The sequence below is a fragment of the Miscanthus floridulus genome, chromosome 16, assembly GCF_019320115.1.
Source record: "Miscanthus floridulus cultivar M001 chromosome 16, ASM1932011v1, whole genome shotgun sequence".
Taxonomy (NCBI): domain Eukaryota; kingdom Viridiplantae; phylum Streptophyta; class Magnoliopsida; order Poales; family Poaceae; genus Miscanthus; species Miscanthus floridulus.
This window is the reverse complement of record NC_089595.1, coordinates 12,885,192-12,903,241: the sequence shown is the minus strand read 5'-3', so window position 1 is coordinate 12,903,241 and position 18,050 is coordinate 12,885,192. Positions and strand designations below refer to the sequence as shown.

General features: G+C 45.8%; 2 protein-coding genes and 1 pseudogene across 2 annotated transcripts; 1 reads left to right on the top strand and 2 right to left on the bottom strand.

Annotated features, from left to right (window-relative positions):
- Positions 1-4,272: 4,272 nt before the first annotated feature.
- LOC136512741 (kinetochore protein SPC25 homolog) lies at positions 4,273-8,667 on the bottom strand. Its single transcript, XM_066506739.1, has 8 exons — positions 8,309-8,667; positions 8,173-8,238; positions 7,909-8,055; positions 7,637-7,756; positions 7,453-7,533; positions 7,217-7,339; positions 4,723-4,967; positions 4,273-4,601 (listed from the first exon to the last, which is right to left on the bottom strand). The coding sequence occupies exons 1-8, from the start codon at positions 8,598-8,600 to the stop codon at positions 4,590-4,592; spliced, it is 1,086 nt and encodes a 361-aa protein (XP_066362836.1). The 5' UTR covers positions 8,601-8,667; the 3' UTR covers positions 4,273-4,589.
- Positions 8,668-9,993: 1,326 nt separating this feature from the next.
- Positions 9,994-12,628, top strand: LOC136512742 (uncharacterized; annotated as a pseudogene).
- Positions 12,629-13,020: 392 nt separating this feature from the next.
- On the bottom strand, positions 13,021-16,256 carry LOC136512740 (receptor-like cytoplasmic kinase 176). Its single transcript, XM_066506738.1, has 6 exons — positions 15,862-16,256; positions 14,578-14,906; positions 14,342-14,477; positions 14,111-14,253; positions 13,901-14,024; positions 13,021-13,649 (listed from the first exon to the last, which is right to left on the bottom strand). The coding sequence occupies exons 1-6, from the start codon at positions 15,926-15,928 to the stop codon at positions 13,231-13,233; spliced, it is 1,218 nt and encodes a 405-aa protein (XP_066362835.1). The 5' UTR covers positions 15,929-16,256; the 3' UTR covers positions 13,021-13,230.
- Between the last annotated feature and the right edge of the window lie 1,794 nt (positions 16,257-18,050).

Sequence of the window (18,050 nt, the reverse complement as noted above, 5' to 3'; positions counted from 1 at the left end):
TCTTTTCCTACCAGGGTGTGTGCTATGCCATGACCATGAGTGCCACTCCTGAAGGAGGGCTCCATACGACTAGACGGCTGAAACCTTAGCGGCTACTAACTAGTTAGGGTGTCTAGTGAAAGGTTACGTAGTGAAACCCTGCCGCACTTCCTTATAAGAGGTGATATGGGAGTCATGACCCCTGGCATATGGGAATCATAGCTCGGGGGTAAAGTTGTATAAATTCTGCAGAATTCTTTGAACTGATATATCAGTCGTGCTCACGAACACGAGCGGCCTGGATCCTTCTTGATTAGTAGTTACTTGGATGGTTTGGGAATGACGTTAATATTGACTAATATTACTTCAACATGGGTTGGTTTATCACTAAAGTAGTGACTCAGGTTTAATAAAATATGACCAACTAAAATTGCTAACCGCAGTCAAACAGTGTCAAGCCTTTGAGCCTTCATGAACCTCTTTGTTATACTTGTTGAGTATGGTCGCTCACACTTGCTTTACAATCAACAAAAATCCTGGATGGGTACTGGATGGTGGTTCAAGTGGGAGTTCTTGCGGAGTTCCATGAGTACTAGGCGAGTGCTCCCCCAGTCAACCATCCCTGTGGAGTATGGAGACCCGAAGAGAAGATATAGAATAGTTTCTGCTATGCTTTGTAATAGATGTAAGTCTTGTTATAACTATGTTTCGATATATAATAAAGCATTGTTCTTGATATTCTCCATATTTGTCGCTATATGTGTCGTGTGGACATCCTGAGCACACATATAGTTAGCGCTTGGTATTCTTTGGAAAACCGGGTGCGACAAATGGTGCTAAAGATGGTATTATTGGTGCACTCTGATTGGTATCACACTTCAAAGGTCCATCTCTTACACCTTAGCATCATTTGGTAGACATTGCCCTCCCACATTTCCAATCTATGCATATGTGCAAGCTTCAATCCAAACTCTTAGCACATATGTAGGGGGGAGCTAATTAATGCTACCAATTTGGATTCATGAAACTTGTCCATATCCTTTACACATGGTAAAATGCTTGGGCAAGCAACATGGATTTAAAATGATTTTAATTCATATTGTTGTAAAAGGGTTGTCATCAATTACCAAAAAGGGGGAGATTGAACGCACTAGTTTGGTTTTGGTAAATTGATAAAACCTTAAGTGCTAACCTATTTGCTCTAGTGATCATGAGATATGGTAGCACATTCCAAGTGGTGGAGCAAATGGTGAAGATCATGATGATGGTGGCAATAGCCATGGTGATGATCAAGAGCTCAGGCTTGGAAAAGAAGAAAGAGAAAAACAAAATGGGCTCAAGGCAAAGGTGAATTTGATAGGGCCATTTTATTTTGGTGATCAAGACACCTAGTGGGTGTGATCACATTTAGGATAGATAGCCGTACTATTAAGAGAGGTGAAACTCATCGTGAAATGTGGTTATCAAAGTGTCACTAGATGTTCTAACTCATTGCATATGCATTTAGATTCTAGTGAGTGCTAACACCGTTGACAATGTTTGTGAAAATATGCTAACACACGTGCACAAGGTGATACACTTGGTGGTTAGCATATTTGATCATGGGTGGCGAAGTTGGAGTTGATCTAGGAGCGTCGGACCCTGATCTTGGAGCGTCAGACCGGCCTCTGGCTGGGTCCGATGGCCAACCCTTGCGCAGGGACTCAAGCACGGGAGCGTCGGACCCTACAGCACGGCGGCGCCGGATGGCACGCGTGCACTATTCCTCTATGAAGGAACTGGCGCGGCGCGCCAGCGGCGTCGGATCGAGGGTTGCATCCGATGGTTGGCGTCGGACCGGGGTTCGATCGAAAAACATGTTCTGGACCCTCTCTGTGTAAAAATCACGGGCGTCGGACCCTAGCCTTCGATGTGTCCGACGCTGAGTCCGATGATGGAGTTGTAAGCACGATCGTGTGACTGTTGGCAGCAACGGTCAATTGACTTTGAACGAGGACGCGTGGCAGCTCATGGCTGGTTGAGATTGGCGTCGGACCCGACCGTCGGACGGTCCGATGCCCCGAGGTCGTGAGTCCGACGGTCACTTACATGACCCAACGACTTTATTTCATGGGGGCTTCTATTTAAACCCCATGGCCGGCTCTTGCTCACTCTTTTAGCCATTTTTATTGATATAGCAACCTAGTGAGCTGAGCCAAAGCCCTCCTACTCTTCTCCATTATTGATTCATCATCTTTGTGAGATTGGGAGTGAATCCAAGTGCATTACTTGAGTGATTGCATCTAAAGGCACTTGGTGATTGTGTTTCGCTATGGATTTCGCTTGTTTCTCTTGGTGGTTGCCACCACCTAGACGGCTTGGTGCAACAAAGATCGTCGAGCGAAGGAAGGTGCTTGTCTTCGGCTCCGATCGTAGTGATTGTGAGGGGTTTTTGACCTTTCCCCGGAGGAGAGCCAAAAGGTACTCTAGTAGATTGCTCGTGGCTTCTGTGATCATCATCTTGTGTTGGTTGTGCGGCACCCGATTGCGGGTTAGGCGTGTGATGCCTATTAGCGTGTGAACCTCCAAGTGAGTGAATCGCCACAATGGGGACTAGCTTACCGGCAAGCAAGTGAACCTCGGTGAAAAATCTTGTGTCATCATTGTCTTCGAGGATTTCATTGTTATTCATTGTGTTTGATTGATTGTCTCTTGCCACGGTGATATATCTTCACTACCTCACTCTTGTACTTACATTCCTAGTGTAGCTAAGCCCTTTAGTGTAATTAGTTTTGAGAGCTAGCTTGTGTCTTGTCTAGTGGTTAATGAGGCTCTTTAGTTAGTCTTTGAGAGCTCACTAACTTAGTGGTAGTGACTTAGCCTCTTGTGTGTGAAATAGAGACCATAGCAACTAGAATTGTGGATAGAAGGCTTGCATTTTGAGTAGGCTAGCGCAACACTCGTTTCGCTTCATAATTGTCTAACCACTTTGGCTTAAGTGTTGTTGTAGAAATTTTTATAGGCTATCCACCCCCTCTAGCCATTAGGACCTTTCACGAGATATGTCGCTCCTTCTCTAGATCTGAACCCTCATCATCCTCCTCTAGATCTAAGCCCTCCTCCTCCTCCTCATCCTCTAAATCTGAGGGACGCTGTGGTGGCTAGGGTTCCGACGAGCTTTGGGTCCTATTTCCTCCTTTCTCCGGCGAACTAAAAGGTGAATGGGGCCAGGGGCCGGAGCAGCCTGCACCTCGAACCCATCCCTTTTGGTGTTTGTACGTTTTTGTTGTTTTTCTTCCATGTTACAATGGTTTTTTTTATGTTGCAACGGATGATTTTTGAATGTTGCAATGGGATTTTTGGGTTGTTGCAACAGATGTTTTTTGAATGTTCCCATTTCCATGTTTCATGGTTGATTTTACGGTGTTGCAGTACTACTGCTTGAGATGTTGCAGTACATAATTTTTTATGTTGCAGTACATATTTTTTGATATTGCAATACATGTTTTTTAATGTCGCACTACATATTTTTTCAATGTTGCAGTACATAATTTTTAATGTAGCAGGACATATTTTTTTGATGTTGCAGTACATGTTTTTTAATGTTGCACTGCATATTTTTAAGATGTTGCAGTATTTATATCCCGATGTTGCACTACAAAGTTTTTTCCATATGTTTTGCAATTTGCACTTAAAGTTTCATGCTCTTTTGGGATAGGGGCGCGACGGGGGAACGAGGTGCAGTGGGGAACGGGGATAAGGGTGCGGTAGGGAGCGGAGGACAGGGGCAGGTTCCTTCTATTTCGTTCTACACGCACCGGGCAAGTTCCGTTCTATTCAGCGCGTGCGGGGGGGGGGGGGGGGGGGGGGGGGGGGGTTGCGGGTTTCGGAAGCGTAACGACGTCCGGACAAACAATCAAATGTCCGAGCGCTAGAATCGCCAAAATATAAATAAATTAAAAAAACATAATAATTTGTATTTGTATCTGTATATATCTATTTACACCCAATCCATTTGCATCCCTATTTATCAACGAATATTTAAACAATCAAATATATCAATATATAAGAATATATCAATAAAAAATAAGTGAATCAGAATATAGAAAACAATTTGCATAAAAAATAATAGTATTTGAAAATGGTTTCTTTAATAAATATATCAGTTTCAAACTAGATCAAAAGCATATATTGATAGCATGTTTAGGAGGTGCTTTATCTATACTTAACTGACATTCATCCATATCCACGTCTACCTCGGCTACCAATGTAAATTTGGATCATGCAAATGAAGAAAGACGAATTCGAATGTTAGTGGGTATGAATATCTGATAATTTGGTTAAGGCTAGCGACAACCAACGAGCTCGTGGTTGCTGAAATCTCATAAACTTGCTACATATAGACACCATAAACCAGAACACGACTCATGGCCTCATCCACTACAGCAGAGTACAACAGAATATTACAGGCCAAGTTAGCCACTCTGCCCGGCCAACTGCCAACCAAGCCACCATACCCTTCTAGGTTTCAGTTAAATTAAAAGAAAGAAAAGCACCATATGGACTAAAGCACCACAGTATCAGAATCACTTGGTTCAAGATCCAGGTCAGAATCTGCTTCGGCTACTAGCTCACCGCTTTCCCTGCACAAACAATGCAAAAAATTATGACATGACCATACTACATCACTCAACTTGCCCTCTAGAGTCTAGATAATCACTAGCCGAGAATGGGAATGCATCTAGACATTGACAGTCAACTTGCCTCGAGACGTGGGGAACGACGCAAAACACCAGGAGACACTCCTGACAGGGCTGTGGCTTCTCTCTTAGCAGGAAGTAACTGCACATTTTTCTTGCTTGAGGATTGGGTTTGATTGTGAGCGTCCTCACTTCTGTTGCTAACTGACATCACAGGTGATGGGAGTGGCGCAGCAGAGACATCTGAACCGACGACTGGACTTACAGGAAGAGTCTCTACGGAGACAACTGGGCTTATAGGGAGAGTCCCTGAGGAATAAGAGTTAACTGATAACTTGCAAAGAAAAAGTACACAATGACAAAAGTTAACTGCTAACTTCCAGAGAAAAGGTATACAATCTATCTTGCATACAAAAATCTTGGGACATAAAAGGGGGTATATATCCGGAGAATTTCGCTGAAACTGAAAATATCCGGACATAAAAGGGTTCATTCTAGTGCAACAAACTATCAAGTTGCTGCAGCGTCAGAAAGTCTCAAGTCTTTTACTAAAATTGGATATCTCCAAAGCTTTTGATTCGGTTTCTTGGTCATTTTTAATGGAGGTTCTCTCTCACCTTGGCTTTGGGCAGCGGTGGTGCAACCTTGTCTCAAGTCTTGTCTCCACCGCCTCGACGCAAATTCTAGTTAATGGTGCTCCCGGGGAATCTATAATCCATCAGAGGGGACTCCGGCAGGGAGACCCCCTCTCACCTATGCTGTTCATCATTGTTATGGACGTTCTTAACAGCCTTGTTACCAAGGCGGGAGAGGAAGTTCTGCTGCAGCCTTTATCTCGACGTGCAGCAGGACAACGTATTTCTTTATATGCGGATGATGTGGCATTATTCATTAGGCCCGTGGAAGAGGAATTGAGAATTACTAAAGGACTATTGGAGTGTTTTGGTGCAGCCTCTGGTTTGCATACAAATCTGAATAAAAGTTGTGTGGTGCCTATCCATTGTGAGGATACTGCAATTCAGATTGTCCAAGACACCATGCAATGTCCAACAAAGGAATTTCCCTGTATTTACTTGGGATTACCAGTATCTAACAAGAAGCTGTACAAGAGAGATCTTATGCCTTGGATTGAGAAAGTAGCAGATAGGCTACCTAGTTGGAAAGCCTCGCTCCTGAGCAAAGCTGGTCGAGCGGCTTTGGTACGGTTTGTTCTATCAGCCATCCCTGTTTATTTACTAATTGCGATAAATGTGCCAAAATGGGTGATGAAGGCTATAGACAAGATAAGACGAGGTTTTCTTTGGCGAGGTCGCAAAGAGGCCAGTGGGGGCTGCTGTTTGGTGGGATGGGAGAAAGTGCAAAGGCCTTTGGAACTCGGTGGCTTGGTTATCCAAAACTTGGAAATTATGGGGTGGGCTCTACAAATGAAGTGGTTGTGGTGGCAAAAAACTTCAGCAGATAGGGCATGGTCAGGTCTGGAAATCCCTTCCCATCCACATGCCCGAGGAATGTTTGCAATCTCGGTGATAACAAATGTGGGCAATGGAAGAAATACCTTATTTTGGACAGACCGTTGGTTACATGGCTGCTCCCTAGTAGACATGGCCTCAGAGGTTGTTGTTTGTGTGCCATCAAGGATCCTAAAAACTCGCAAGGTTGAGGAGGCGTTGGACGACCGGGTGTGGGTACAGGACATACGTGGGGGTCTCTCTTAATGGCTGATAGAGTTCCTCAAACTTTGGGATGCTCTTATGAATTTTACCCTCACAAGTGATGATGATCAGCATATTTGGAAGCATGAAATATCAGGTTCTTTCTCATCGGCATACAAGGCATTCTTTAATGGGTCTATTCAGTTTGAACCATGGCGCCGTCTGGAAATCTTGGGCACCAGCAAAATGTAAGATGTTCCTCTGGCTTGCCATAAAAAATAAATGTTGGACAGCTGATCAGCTAACAAAGAGGGGGCTTCCTCATCCAGATAAATGTATACTCTGTGACCAAGAAGAAGAAACTATCCAGCATATTCTTACAACATGTGTATTTGCAAGACAATTTTGGCATAGTGTGCTCTCTCCACTTAATTTGCAGCAGCTGGTACCTAATAGAAGGGAACACAGCTTTGCCACTTGGTGGAGGAAAATCACTAAAAGAGTTGATGAACAACAAAGGAAAGGAGTAAACTCTCTCATCATTTTGGGGGCTTGGACCTTGTGGAAGCATCGAAACGCCTGTGTGTTTGACGGAGATTCGCCAAGTGTCTCAACCTCTATGAGAAACTTGCAGCTGGAGGGTCATCTCTGGGTTCTGGCTGGGGCAAGAAACCTCCAGAACCTAGAACTCGGGCGTCTTGGGTTATAGGTCCAGTGCATTTGCATAGTCGGGTCGATTATTTGTAATCTTAGAAAGGTTGTTTTCTGGTTTGTTTTGTTTTACCCCCTCATGTTCGAGAAAAAAAAAAAAGTCCATTCGGATTATTATATTTGTAGAAGATGTTTATAAATCTGATACTTGATCACATTATCATAAAAAGGTAAATGATATAAATTGTTGGTTACCATTCATGAAAGAAGACTGGAATTTCTCTCTGGCCATTCTTGCAAACTTGAATAGATGTTTATTCAAATCCAAATCTTTCGCCAATTCCTCAATATCCTTGACGTGAGGATCGCATTCGATGACTGCTATGAAAGAAGAATAATTTTGAGAAAATATACATGTAAAAAATGTAAAAAAAGAAGGGAGGTATACAACAGAGGCACTTTGCCAGACACCGGAAGGAGCTTCAACTCACATTGTAAACTCGGACTTACACGAAACGAGTATTCCTTCTCTGGACGTTGTGGGTCAATCTTATTGTAAACAAACTTCACATCTTGAGGGGGGGGAAAAAACAAGATGCTTGTCAGGGAACACAGTGGCAGCACCGCACCAGCACCATGTAACTAAGCGTAGCACCAAGCTTGTGTATGGCTTACCTCCTTCTCCACCGATAACCCGGAAGCCGAGGAACTTATCATACCAGAGAAGAGCTTTTTTTCGTGCATTCTCATCCCTCTCGGTGTCTTCTTTACTCTCTGCTTCAAGTGATTCGAGAGCTGCAACAGGACGAAAACAAATAGAGTGTTATCACTGGCATATTACTTGATGCATTTGTTATAACCTGTGACAATGCGTCAATGCCACAACAATAACAACAACCCAAGAGACAAAAGTAGCATCGGGATAGTAGAGAAGGGCGTGCATACACCTTTAAGTTCCTCGGATGTGATTGCATTACGCAAGTCTCTCTTCTCCCTGGAATCCGCCACCAAGCTACGGAGCCGCTCATTCGTAGCCGTGGCCTCCAAGATCGACTCTGTGGCACGCTTGCGTTTCGATTCCTTGGACGACTGAACTGCAAAGGGCGGAGCGGAACCGGATTTCAGTCACCGTAGCAGCACGGCCTCTCGTGAGGCAACCCCAACAGCCCAAAATGTAATGTAGTGGAGAAAGAAAGGTTTGCTGCGCGTACGTGTGACAGCCTCGCTGAGCGGCGACTGGAGGTTCCGGAGCTGATCCTTGAGTCCCTTGAGCTGCTCTGCAGACAGAAACACCCAACACCTTGAACCGAAACGAGGGGGGAGGTCGGGCGGCGGCGGCGGCAGTACCTCGGCGCGCGATGGTCTGGTCGGCGAGGGACCGGGCCGGGGCGAGCTTCGCGGAGAACGCGTCCGTCGCGGCCCTGGAGCGCTGCGCGGCCTTTTGTCGCTGAATCGCCGCCGCCGCCCGATCCGGCGCCACTCCCCCGGCTCCAGCAGGCGCGGCGGCGGCGGGGGTCTGACGGCGGAGGGCGGCGGCCAAATGCTGCCCGAGGTCGGACCACGACGACGACATCCGCTGCTCCTCCGACTCCAGCGGATCCCCCGAGCGCGGGGGCTCCTCGTCTCCTCCAGATTCCATCCCAACCGAGCGGATCCCCCGAGCGCGGGGAAGAGGGAGAGAATTGAATTGGGGGATTTTGCAACGGGAGAACTTTGGGACTTGGGAAATTGGGAAGGAGATGGAGATGGAGATGGAGATGGAGAGCCGGAGTTGGGCTGAATGGTTGGCCCATGTATTCTTGATTATTGTGTTGGTCTTTGATGGGCTCAGTTCAAGGGCCCAGATTGTTTACTCTAGGCGTGAGTAATTGCGTTGGAGTGGCAATACAAAATAATACTACTACCTTATTATGTGTGTTAGGAAAAGATGTAAATCTCACTTCTCAGAAAGTTAATTAATTTTAAATTTGAATAGTTATACATAAAAAGAATACTGATATAGCTATGATACGTAATAAGTATCATTATATTAGTAGTAGACCATATTTTTGTAAAAAGCTTTTATTTATAGATATAATGTTGATATTATTTTCTATAAATGTAGTCACACTTAAGAATGTTTTTTTATAAACACTTAAGAATGTTTGACTCCTTGAGAAATTAGATTCATATGCTTTTTGGACTTTGAGATAGTGTTTTTCTACCGTATCGTAAGAAAGTAGTAGGCCTTGAATTGAACGCCCATATTAGTTTATTTACATCTATATCTCTACTTTCTATCTAATATATAAATATTTAAAGGAGAAAATTTTTCTCTCCTACTTTTCATCACTACGTATCCCGCCGCCGCCTCACTCTCCTCCATAGTCCATCCGCATCTCACTCTTGCCGTCTTACGTGTTTTCAATCGAAATTCAGACCATATTTCCAATCCAAATCTAACATAGTCCAAATTCAATATGAGACCATATTTTATCTAGACATGTACATAGTTCGATTTTAAAACATACTGTAAATTAGAACAAAACGCAATTGTTGCATAAATTTCCAAACCGCAAGTTGTACATGTGACTTTTTTTTTGGTTTAAGCCCTCTTTGGCACAGCTCATCAAAACGGCTTCACCGGTGAAGCCAAAGCCGGTGAAGGCAGAAAAACAGGCTTTTTTCGATTTCTAGTTCATTTTAACATCGGCTTACCAAACGACTTCACGCTATAGTGTCTCGATTTACGCAAAATAGATGAAGCCGAAGCCGGTATAAGCCGTGCAAAAAAAAAAAAAAAAAAAAGGCCTTTAGTTGTACATGTGACGGAGCAACTAGTTCTATCGCAACGCACCTTTTTTATATATATATTTTTGGGTAATGGTCGAATTAGTTGTCGTATCGTGTCGTGCGCTCCTACTGTGTACCCACTACCCAGTGCGTCTCTCGACGTTGATGATCAAACACACACTCGACGAAGACTGCAGCAGCTTCGGATAAAGATGAGATGAGGTGAAACGACTGATTTTCCACAGTGGAAAACACACAGCAAAGGCAACACATTGATGCGAAGAAGCAACTCCAACTCCCAACAATGGCATCGTAGAGAAACGGAGGTATGACACGTAAGGAACTCTGCTGTGCTCGGCCACCTCTGGCTCTGTCTGACGCTGCTGACTCGTAGCCATCCATGTCCATCCGTCTCCTCTCCTGCCGCTGCGCCAAAAGATCTGTCCGGACTCCGGACCCCTGAGACGCCGCCGTCGCCCCGTGGAGCAGAGCCACACGTCGCCCCGTCGCGGCTGGCTGGTATGTGTCCTCCACGCAACCGCCACTCCCTCGACCTGCTCGCAGGCGCAACACGACGACGGCCAGTTGATTTCCCGATTTGGTTACCCTCTCTACTGTAGTCTCTTCGCCCTCCGCGCCGCGCTCCCTCCTCCTCCTCCTCTTCCCTTCTCCCACGACGAGAGAAACAGTTGCCGTTTCGGCTTCAGCGTATGACGGCCGCCGCCCCGGTGGCTCCCGGGAGCGGCTGCCTCAGCCGCCCGCGCCCTCGCCCGCCCTGGGTGCGGCTGCGCGGCGCGAGGGTCGCCGCCGCGGCGGGGGCGGCGGCGGCGGCGGCGGAGGGGCCATCCTGCCTCTACGTGGGGCCAATCGAGACCGCCAGCCAAGAGAAGCTTGAGGCGCTCTACCACCAGGTGCTTCTGCCTTCCCCTCCATCTCCATGCCAGAAAGAAGCTTCTTTCTTTTATACATAGATTGTTCAGTTCTTGCTGGGGCTGGAGCATATGTTTGCATACTACATGCTTACAGTAGTCTGCCTCCCAGCCACAACAATCCACAAGCAGGCTCGATTTCGTTTGTTTTCTTGCTCAAGTTCATTAGCTGCCGGACATTAACGTGCTCTTCACCCCCTGTGATGTGCTGTGTGTGCGCAGGCCAGGGATTCCTACTACAGCGGTCAGCCATTGATCGTCGACGACATGTTTGACAAAGTCGAGGTAAAGTGAAATTCGAGCTGCACTTTGCCAATTAGCTGATAGCTAACTCACCACATACATATTCAGAGTTTCAGACTCCAAATTCGTAGTAGACCAGATTCCAGCAGCTCTTCTTCTGACGAACCATATGCCCTTTGCAGCTGAAGCTCCGGCTTTACGGCTCCAAATCTGTCGTCAAATACCCCCGCTGCAGCCTCATCAGGCAATCGACCTATGCCGACGCCGAGGTAACCTTTCGCGTTTGTTTCCCATCTAAACTTAATCCCTTTTGCTCGGTACTAAGGCTATTGGCTTACGCTCCGATGTTTTATCGGCCTTTGGGTATAGGGCAGGAGGACCAAGCGATGTTTATGGCATTGTCAAGCATCTGGATGTTGCTCCTCCTGTTTGGCACCTCTGCCTTTCTTGTTCCTAGTCTGTACACTCTGAGCATCGCGTTCGGGGATGTGTTTGGAGCAAGGCACCTCCTGTACGGTGAAAAGTCCCTTGATGCGATAACAAGAGTTAACGACTTGGTTTTAGTTGGATTGGGTAATCTAGTTGGTTATCCCATCGCTTCTGCATCCGGTGAGGATGCAGATATGTCAATTCTCTCTTTTGCCGTCATGTTTGTACATCTCATATCTTAATTTCTACACATGGTAAACCATCTGGTTGGTTGTTTCAGTTGGTGCTCTGCGGAGCTTATTGACAAACAATTTGGTTGCACTAAAAGGGTCCTGCCCAAATTGTGGTGAGCAGGTTAGGTTCAGTTCTAGTAGTATTGTAATGATAGTAATCAGTTATCATTCTGCTTATCATTTATTTGTAATCATCTGGTGATCTGAGAAACTTGAGCATGTTGATGTCAGGTATTTGCATTTGTCAAGACTGATAAATCCGTTCGAGCACCTCATAGAGCAGAATGTCATGTCTGTGAGTGCCCTTTGGAGTACCGCACGAAAATTGAGGTACACGGAACACCTGTATTTTCATGCTACTTTGCAATATCAAAATGTGGCAAAAGAAATGAAGTCAAATTATGATTTTCGGATGGCAATGCATGCAAAACAACACAATTTCCTTTTTCAGAGTACAATGACATCTGCTGATCTGCACCAAGATTGTGTTGTATATAAAAAAAAAATCTGCTACCCCTTAGCATTGTACATGTTCAGCTCCTTAACTGTGACACATTTCGCATTCAAAACCAATGCTGCAATGCACTAATGAATCACATGTGCTTAATAAAGTTATTTATTATTTATGGGCTTGATTCCAGATTTTCATAGGGTTCACAAGTGGGTGAATTCACTATAGAGTTTTTTTTCCCACTACAGAACATGGCATCTTAGTTTTTCCCCTTTGTTATGGTGTTCTGCAGAAATCTTTGTCAGGGCCTAGAAGAAGTTGGGTCTACGGCCGGGTTTATCTAGTGAAGCAAGGGCATCCTAGGAAACGGAAATGGATAAATGACTAAAATTCTAATTGCAGATGATGAAGAAAGTTTAGATAATCTGATGAGATGGAACCCTTCTGATCGACTGAAACATTTTTCAGATGCCACTCTTATTGATCAGAAGGGCTTACTGTGTACGAATCATTTTAAAGATTTGATCAAGCCAAGTGTTTTGTAAAACAGATACATTCCTTTCTGAGATGTGTCCATACGCAGCAGATGAACCCATGCTGCATTATATTCTTTTCTGTTTTCTGTGTTTAGATAAACCCATAGTACAACAATTTGGATAAAGAACTGCTCAAGAGGTTACGAAAGTGTTATGCTATCAGGAGGGAGGGTCACTGAAAGGCCGACACTGTGCACCAAACATGCTTAATCATTTGATCGAAGATGTGCGTTAATTAATTTATCCTGGATAACTCAGCATGTATCCAGACTTGTTCAAATGTGATGTGGTATACAAGTATATGTATGAAGTTTTCAGGGTTAATATATGTTCTCAGATTCATTTACCTGAATCTGGAACCTGTCTTGATGCCTGATAACACTTGATCAATTGCATCCGTTCTACCCTCAGATTATATTCATAAGATGAGACAAAGCAGCTTGCAGAGTTTTAACAGCGGTTGAGCTGTTTGGCTTGAACAAAATTTCATAACACTCTCGACTGGATGTAATTATGTATTTACATACTGTACTTTACAAAGACTTGAAAATGTAAAAGCTACATGATAGACACAAAACATCCAGAACTCTGCCTCTTTACAAATCCCTCTATGAACCTACTATATTACCTACACCTACAAAAGGGGAAAAAATACTCTAGCATATAATCCACTCACTCAAACTGGTTTTACAGAAGGAGCAGGCTTCCCCTTCACTGCCACTTTGACACCATTGTTGTCCATGCTCCGACTGCTTGGCCTCTTCTGTAGGTGATGGTTACCTCCTTCCTTGGCGTCCTGGAGCTGTTCTAAGGCCGTTACCACCTCATCCATGCTGGGCCTGTGCCTGGACTCCACTGAGAGGCATTGCAGGGCAAGTGCTGCAACCTTCTGCGCCCTAGCAAGGGAGTACTGCCCGCCCAGCCGGGGATCCAGGATGCGAAATATGTGCCTCTTACTTCTCAGGTATGGCCTAGCCCACTCTACAAGGTTGTGCTCCCCGTTCGGGCGGTTCTTGTCCAGTGCTCGGCGTCCTGACAACATTTCTAGGAGTACTACTCCAAAGCTGTACACGTCACTCTTGGTGGTCAGATGACCTTCACAAGGAACAATGACATTTGTCAGTAGGTTCAGTAATTAGATTCAAAATGACTCTTAAGACTGGCAGCAGTATGACCATGAATATAGTGTGAATGAGACATAATTTTTTTTTGCTACAATCCAATCATGCATGTTTCGGACAGATTTGGTTAAATTTTAGCAATATAATTCCAATCATTTGAGTGCAATTCATGGCTCATGATGCTAGTTGCATATGATGATCTGGAATCTAGAACCACCGCAATACCTGTTGCAAGGTATTCTGGAGCTGCATACCCATGAGTCCCCATCACCCTGGTGGAGACATGGCTCTTGTCACCAGTTGGACCATCCTTGGCCAGCCCGAAATCAGAGAGCTTTGCATTGAAGTTCTGCAGAATATTTGTCGCTATGAGCTCAACCAAACCAACAGAGCTATTCTGTTTGTACAAGGATACGACTACTGAATATTACATACCGCATCTAGAAGGACATTAGAGGTCTTGAAATCACGGTAGATGACTTTAGCTTCATCGCTATGGAGATATGCAAGACCTTTAGCTGCTCCAAGGGCAATTTTCATTCGTAGGTTCCAGGGCAGTGGCTGGAAATAGGAGCTCCCTGCATAATAACGAAACATTTTATTACCATTCCTTCAAATGTGAGAAAGAGCAGTAAGTAGCAGCAAAAAGGAAGGGCAGATGCTTACTCCTAAATAGATGATTCTCCAAACTCCCGCGTGGCATGAACTCATAGACAAGGAGGCGCTGTTCGTCTTCGAGGCAGTAGCCAACGAGCTTTACAAGATAGGGGTGCGACAGCGTTCCAAGGTAATTCACTTCAGTCTGCACATCAAAGGAACTGCACGTTATACAAAACATAAAACTGGCACGAAACAGCAAGTGGCTTCTGCCCAACAAACAATAACTCCATGCAGATACTAACCAGCCACTCCTTGTGACCCTGGAAGCCTTCCTGGTTGAGCTTCTTGACGGCAATGACCATCCCTGTGCCCGGTCTAGTCGGGGCGAGCGTCTTCTCATCAATCCAGCCCTTGAAGACCGAGCCAAACCCACCCTCGCCCAGCACACTGTCTGGTCTGAAGTTCCTGGTGGCGGTCCTCAGCTCATTGAAGGTGAAGGCCTTGACGTTTGCCGACTCCAGAATCTCATCCTCGCTGCGGGGGGTTGGCAGCATCGACGCCGATGAGGCATGGCTGCTGCAGCCGCTCAAGGCTGCTGCCCCATTCCTGCTAGCGAACTTGGAAGTTGTCCCTGACGATCATCAAGAAAAACAATAGAAATTCAGAATTTCGTGCAACATATTCATTTCCCTGCCGAATCAAGCTAGCTGCCAGTACATCTTATTCAGCCTATTCGCTGGTTGGTTCTGGCTGATAAGCCTGGCTGGTGCTAGTTTGTTGGGATAGGAAAACACTATACCATAGCTGATAAGCCCCGGCTGAAACCAACAAGCGAACAGACTGATTACAGTTTATCAGGGGTATTTGTATTCCTTTTTTCGGTATTAATAAAGGGAGAAAGAAAAGGAAAAGAATCCATGAACGAAGTTGGAGGTAGGTAGCAGTGGCACCAAAACTGAAGTTTCGTCTTTACTTCCTTAGCTTGGCTTAGAAACAAAACAAGTAAACCTTTTGTCGTCGTGGAGCAGTCAAAAACATTGAAAAACGGGCAAGGATTTCGCAGAAAGGTAGCACCAAAATCTGAACGTTCAATCCAGTGCCGTCAGTGGCATGGCATGTGAGGAAAAAGTCCTATAAAGTGAGCTGCGCTACCAATACCATTCTCATATCATAACACTGAAATACGGAAACTGGAAAACGAAAGGCTTTGGCCTTAAGCACATGGAAGGATCCAAGAGGGCGAATCGTATGCGAAAACTGAAAACAGACGTGTTTCTTTTGAGCACGCGCGGGCGCCAGGCACTAGGTGCCAAAGTATGTGATGGCAGTGATCATACACGCGGACACAGCCTGTGATGAGCCGATTGATTGATTGGTTTTATATATTATATATGAAAACTAAAAGGGGATTAGCAGCAGCTAGTGTCGAAATGAACGGAGGAGAATCGCAGAGGAGGACAGTTGGACGACGAAAGGGGAAGAGCACAAAAGGCTAACATGATTGATTGATGATGGAAAGAAGAAGAAGAAGAAGAAGAAGAAGAAGAAGAAGAAGAAGAAGAAGAAGAAGGAAGGAAGGAAGGAACCTGATGGGGAGATGGCGCCGCGGGACGGGCTGTAAGAGCTGATCTTGGCGCCCCAGCAGTTGCCCATGGCGACGAGCACGCGCTGGCTGAACCGCTGAACGAATCCTCGAGACGAACGCCGCGGGCTCGATCAGAAACGCCGCCCCCCGCCGCCGTGGCCGCCGGCTCTGGGCTCGAATCTTGATCCCCAGGGCCCGGAGCTCGCTCGTCACGGCGGAGAAGAGCACGAGAGCTGCAAGAATCAACCGGCGCGTCAGGCCGGATGCTGTGTGTGTCTGCCCGAAACTGCCAAATCTTCTCCAATGTCCCAGTCTCTCAGAGTCAGAGAGAGGGTAGAGGGGTAGAGGGAGGAGGTGGGAGATTTGGGAGAGCAGCCCACTACAAGCAAGCAGAGCAGAGGAGAAAAAGGCGAGACCTTTTTGTGCGGGCGGGCGGATGAGAGTGGGGTGGGGAGGGCAACGCAAGGGGGCGGCAGAAAAGCCGGCGGTTCCCTTTCCGGGTCACGCACCCTGCGTTGGCCTGCACTGCCAAGTGGGGCTGAACAACTTTCGCGCCACCACCATCAGGGTCCGGGCCTCCCTCCCACCGATACCGCCTGCCTGCCTGCCTGCCGCCGCTTCTTCTAGAAGTAGGAGCAGGAGGGAGATTCAGCCACCATTAATGGCGGGCTGGGCGGGGCGAATGGAGGGGAAAGGCTCACTCGTCTCTGGGTGAGAAAGCGAGAGGGCGAGCGAAGCTGCTGGTGGTCGGCTCCCCACCCCCTTTCCTTTCCTTTATTTATTTTTGCCTGCCGTCACCCCACGTGAGGGCCCCGTGGCCGTCCGATGCGCATCGGACGGAGGTGACGCCTTCCGTGGTGGGTAGGAAACGTGAATGCATATTAAAATAATATAATAATTGATGGATCAATTTTGCCGGCGCACGGCTCTGTCCACTGTCCTCTCTCGAGTTCAAAGTGGGGTCTGTTTAATTCCCCTCCAAAACGTCAAAATTTTTAAAATTTTTCGTTACATTGAATTTTTAGACACATGAAGCATTAAATATAAATAAAAAATAAAACTAATTATATAGTTTAGACGAAATTCACGAGACGAATCTTTTAAGCTTAATTAGACTATGATTAGACACTAATTGTCAAATAACAACGAAAACACTACAGTAGTGTTTTGCCAAAAATTTTAGCAACCAAACTGGCCCGTGGTGTCTCGCTGACTAATCCTAGACGTTATTATTTATTTATTTGTTCATTTTCGTTTTCGTGTGCAAAATATTTTATTATACATTTTGATCTGAGTTTTTGGAGGACAAAAGCCGTTGAATTCAAATCCATTTGGTCATCTTTTTGAGGCATGAAAGTTTTTTTGTTTGTGTGGTTGGCTGCGCTGCGACGCCAAATCGTGACCAATGCAAATGCAAGCAAGAAACGTCCGTACGTTGTTTCGCGCGTGCGTGACGTCCGTAGGTCGTACTTATTCAACCACACTACTCTAAAAAGCATTTTTAGGGGCGGCTAGTAACCCTTTGTAGGGGCGGTTTGGCCAGCCGCCCCTACCGAACCGTCTCTACAAATCATGCATTTGTAGGGGCGGTTCCCAGGCCGCCCCTACAAATAGATTTGTAGGGGCGGTTGGTTATTGAGCTGCCCCTAAAAATAGATTTGTAGGGGCGGCTGGTATTACGAACCGCCCCTACAAATCTATTTGTAGGGGCGGCTGTAGTGCCAGCCGCCTCTATAATACCTGTTTGTAGGGGCGGTTCAATCTAGAACCGCCCCTACAGTACATTTTCCCGCCAAAAAAAATTCAAATTTACAATTCAAATTCGACCAGAACTGTTTGTTTCTGCGTATTCCATCCAGCATCCGCATTGCCGAACGGCCTGCGACCAACGTTCCAAACCGCGTTCGCGTTGCCGAACGCCACGCGACCAACGTTCCGAACGCGACTATATAAAGTACAATTACAAGTCCAATTCGTAATGATATATATATACAATCCATCATTAAATATATAAATTTCATACACATTGTTATCAACGTCCTAGAGCTAGCCTTTCAGTCTCACGAAGGTGTTGGTACTGAGGATTTGTACCTAAGTCAGACTCTCGATCATGATAGGCGCTTCTGACGTGTACAATCTGGTCCAATATGAAGTTGCAAAGGTCGCCGACGAGCTCTAAGAGTTGGTCAT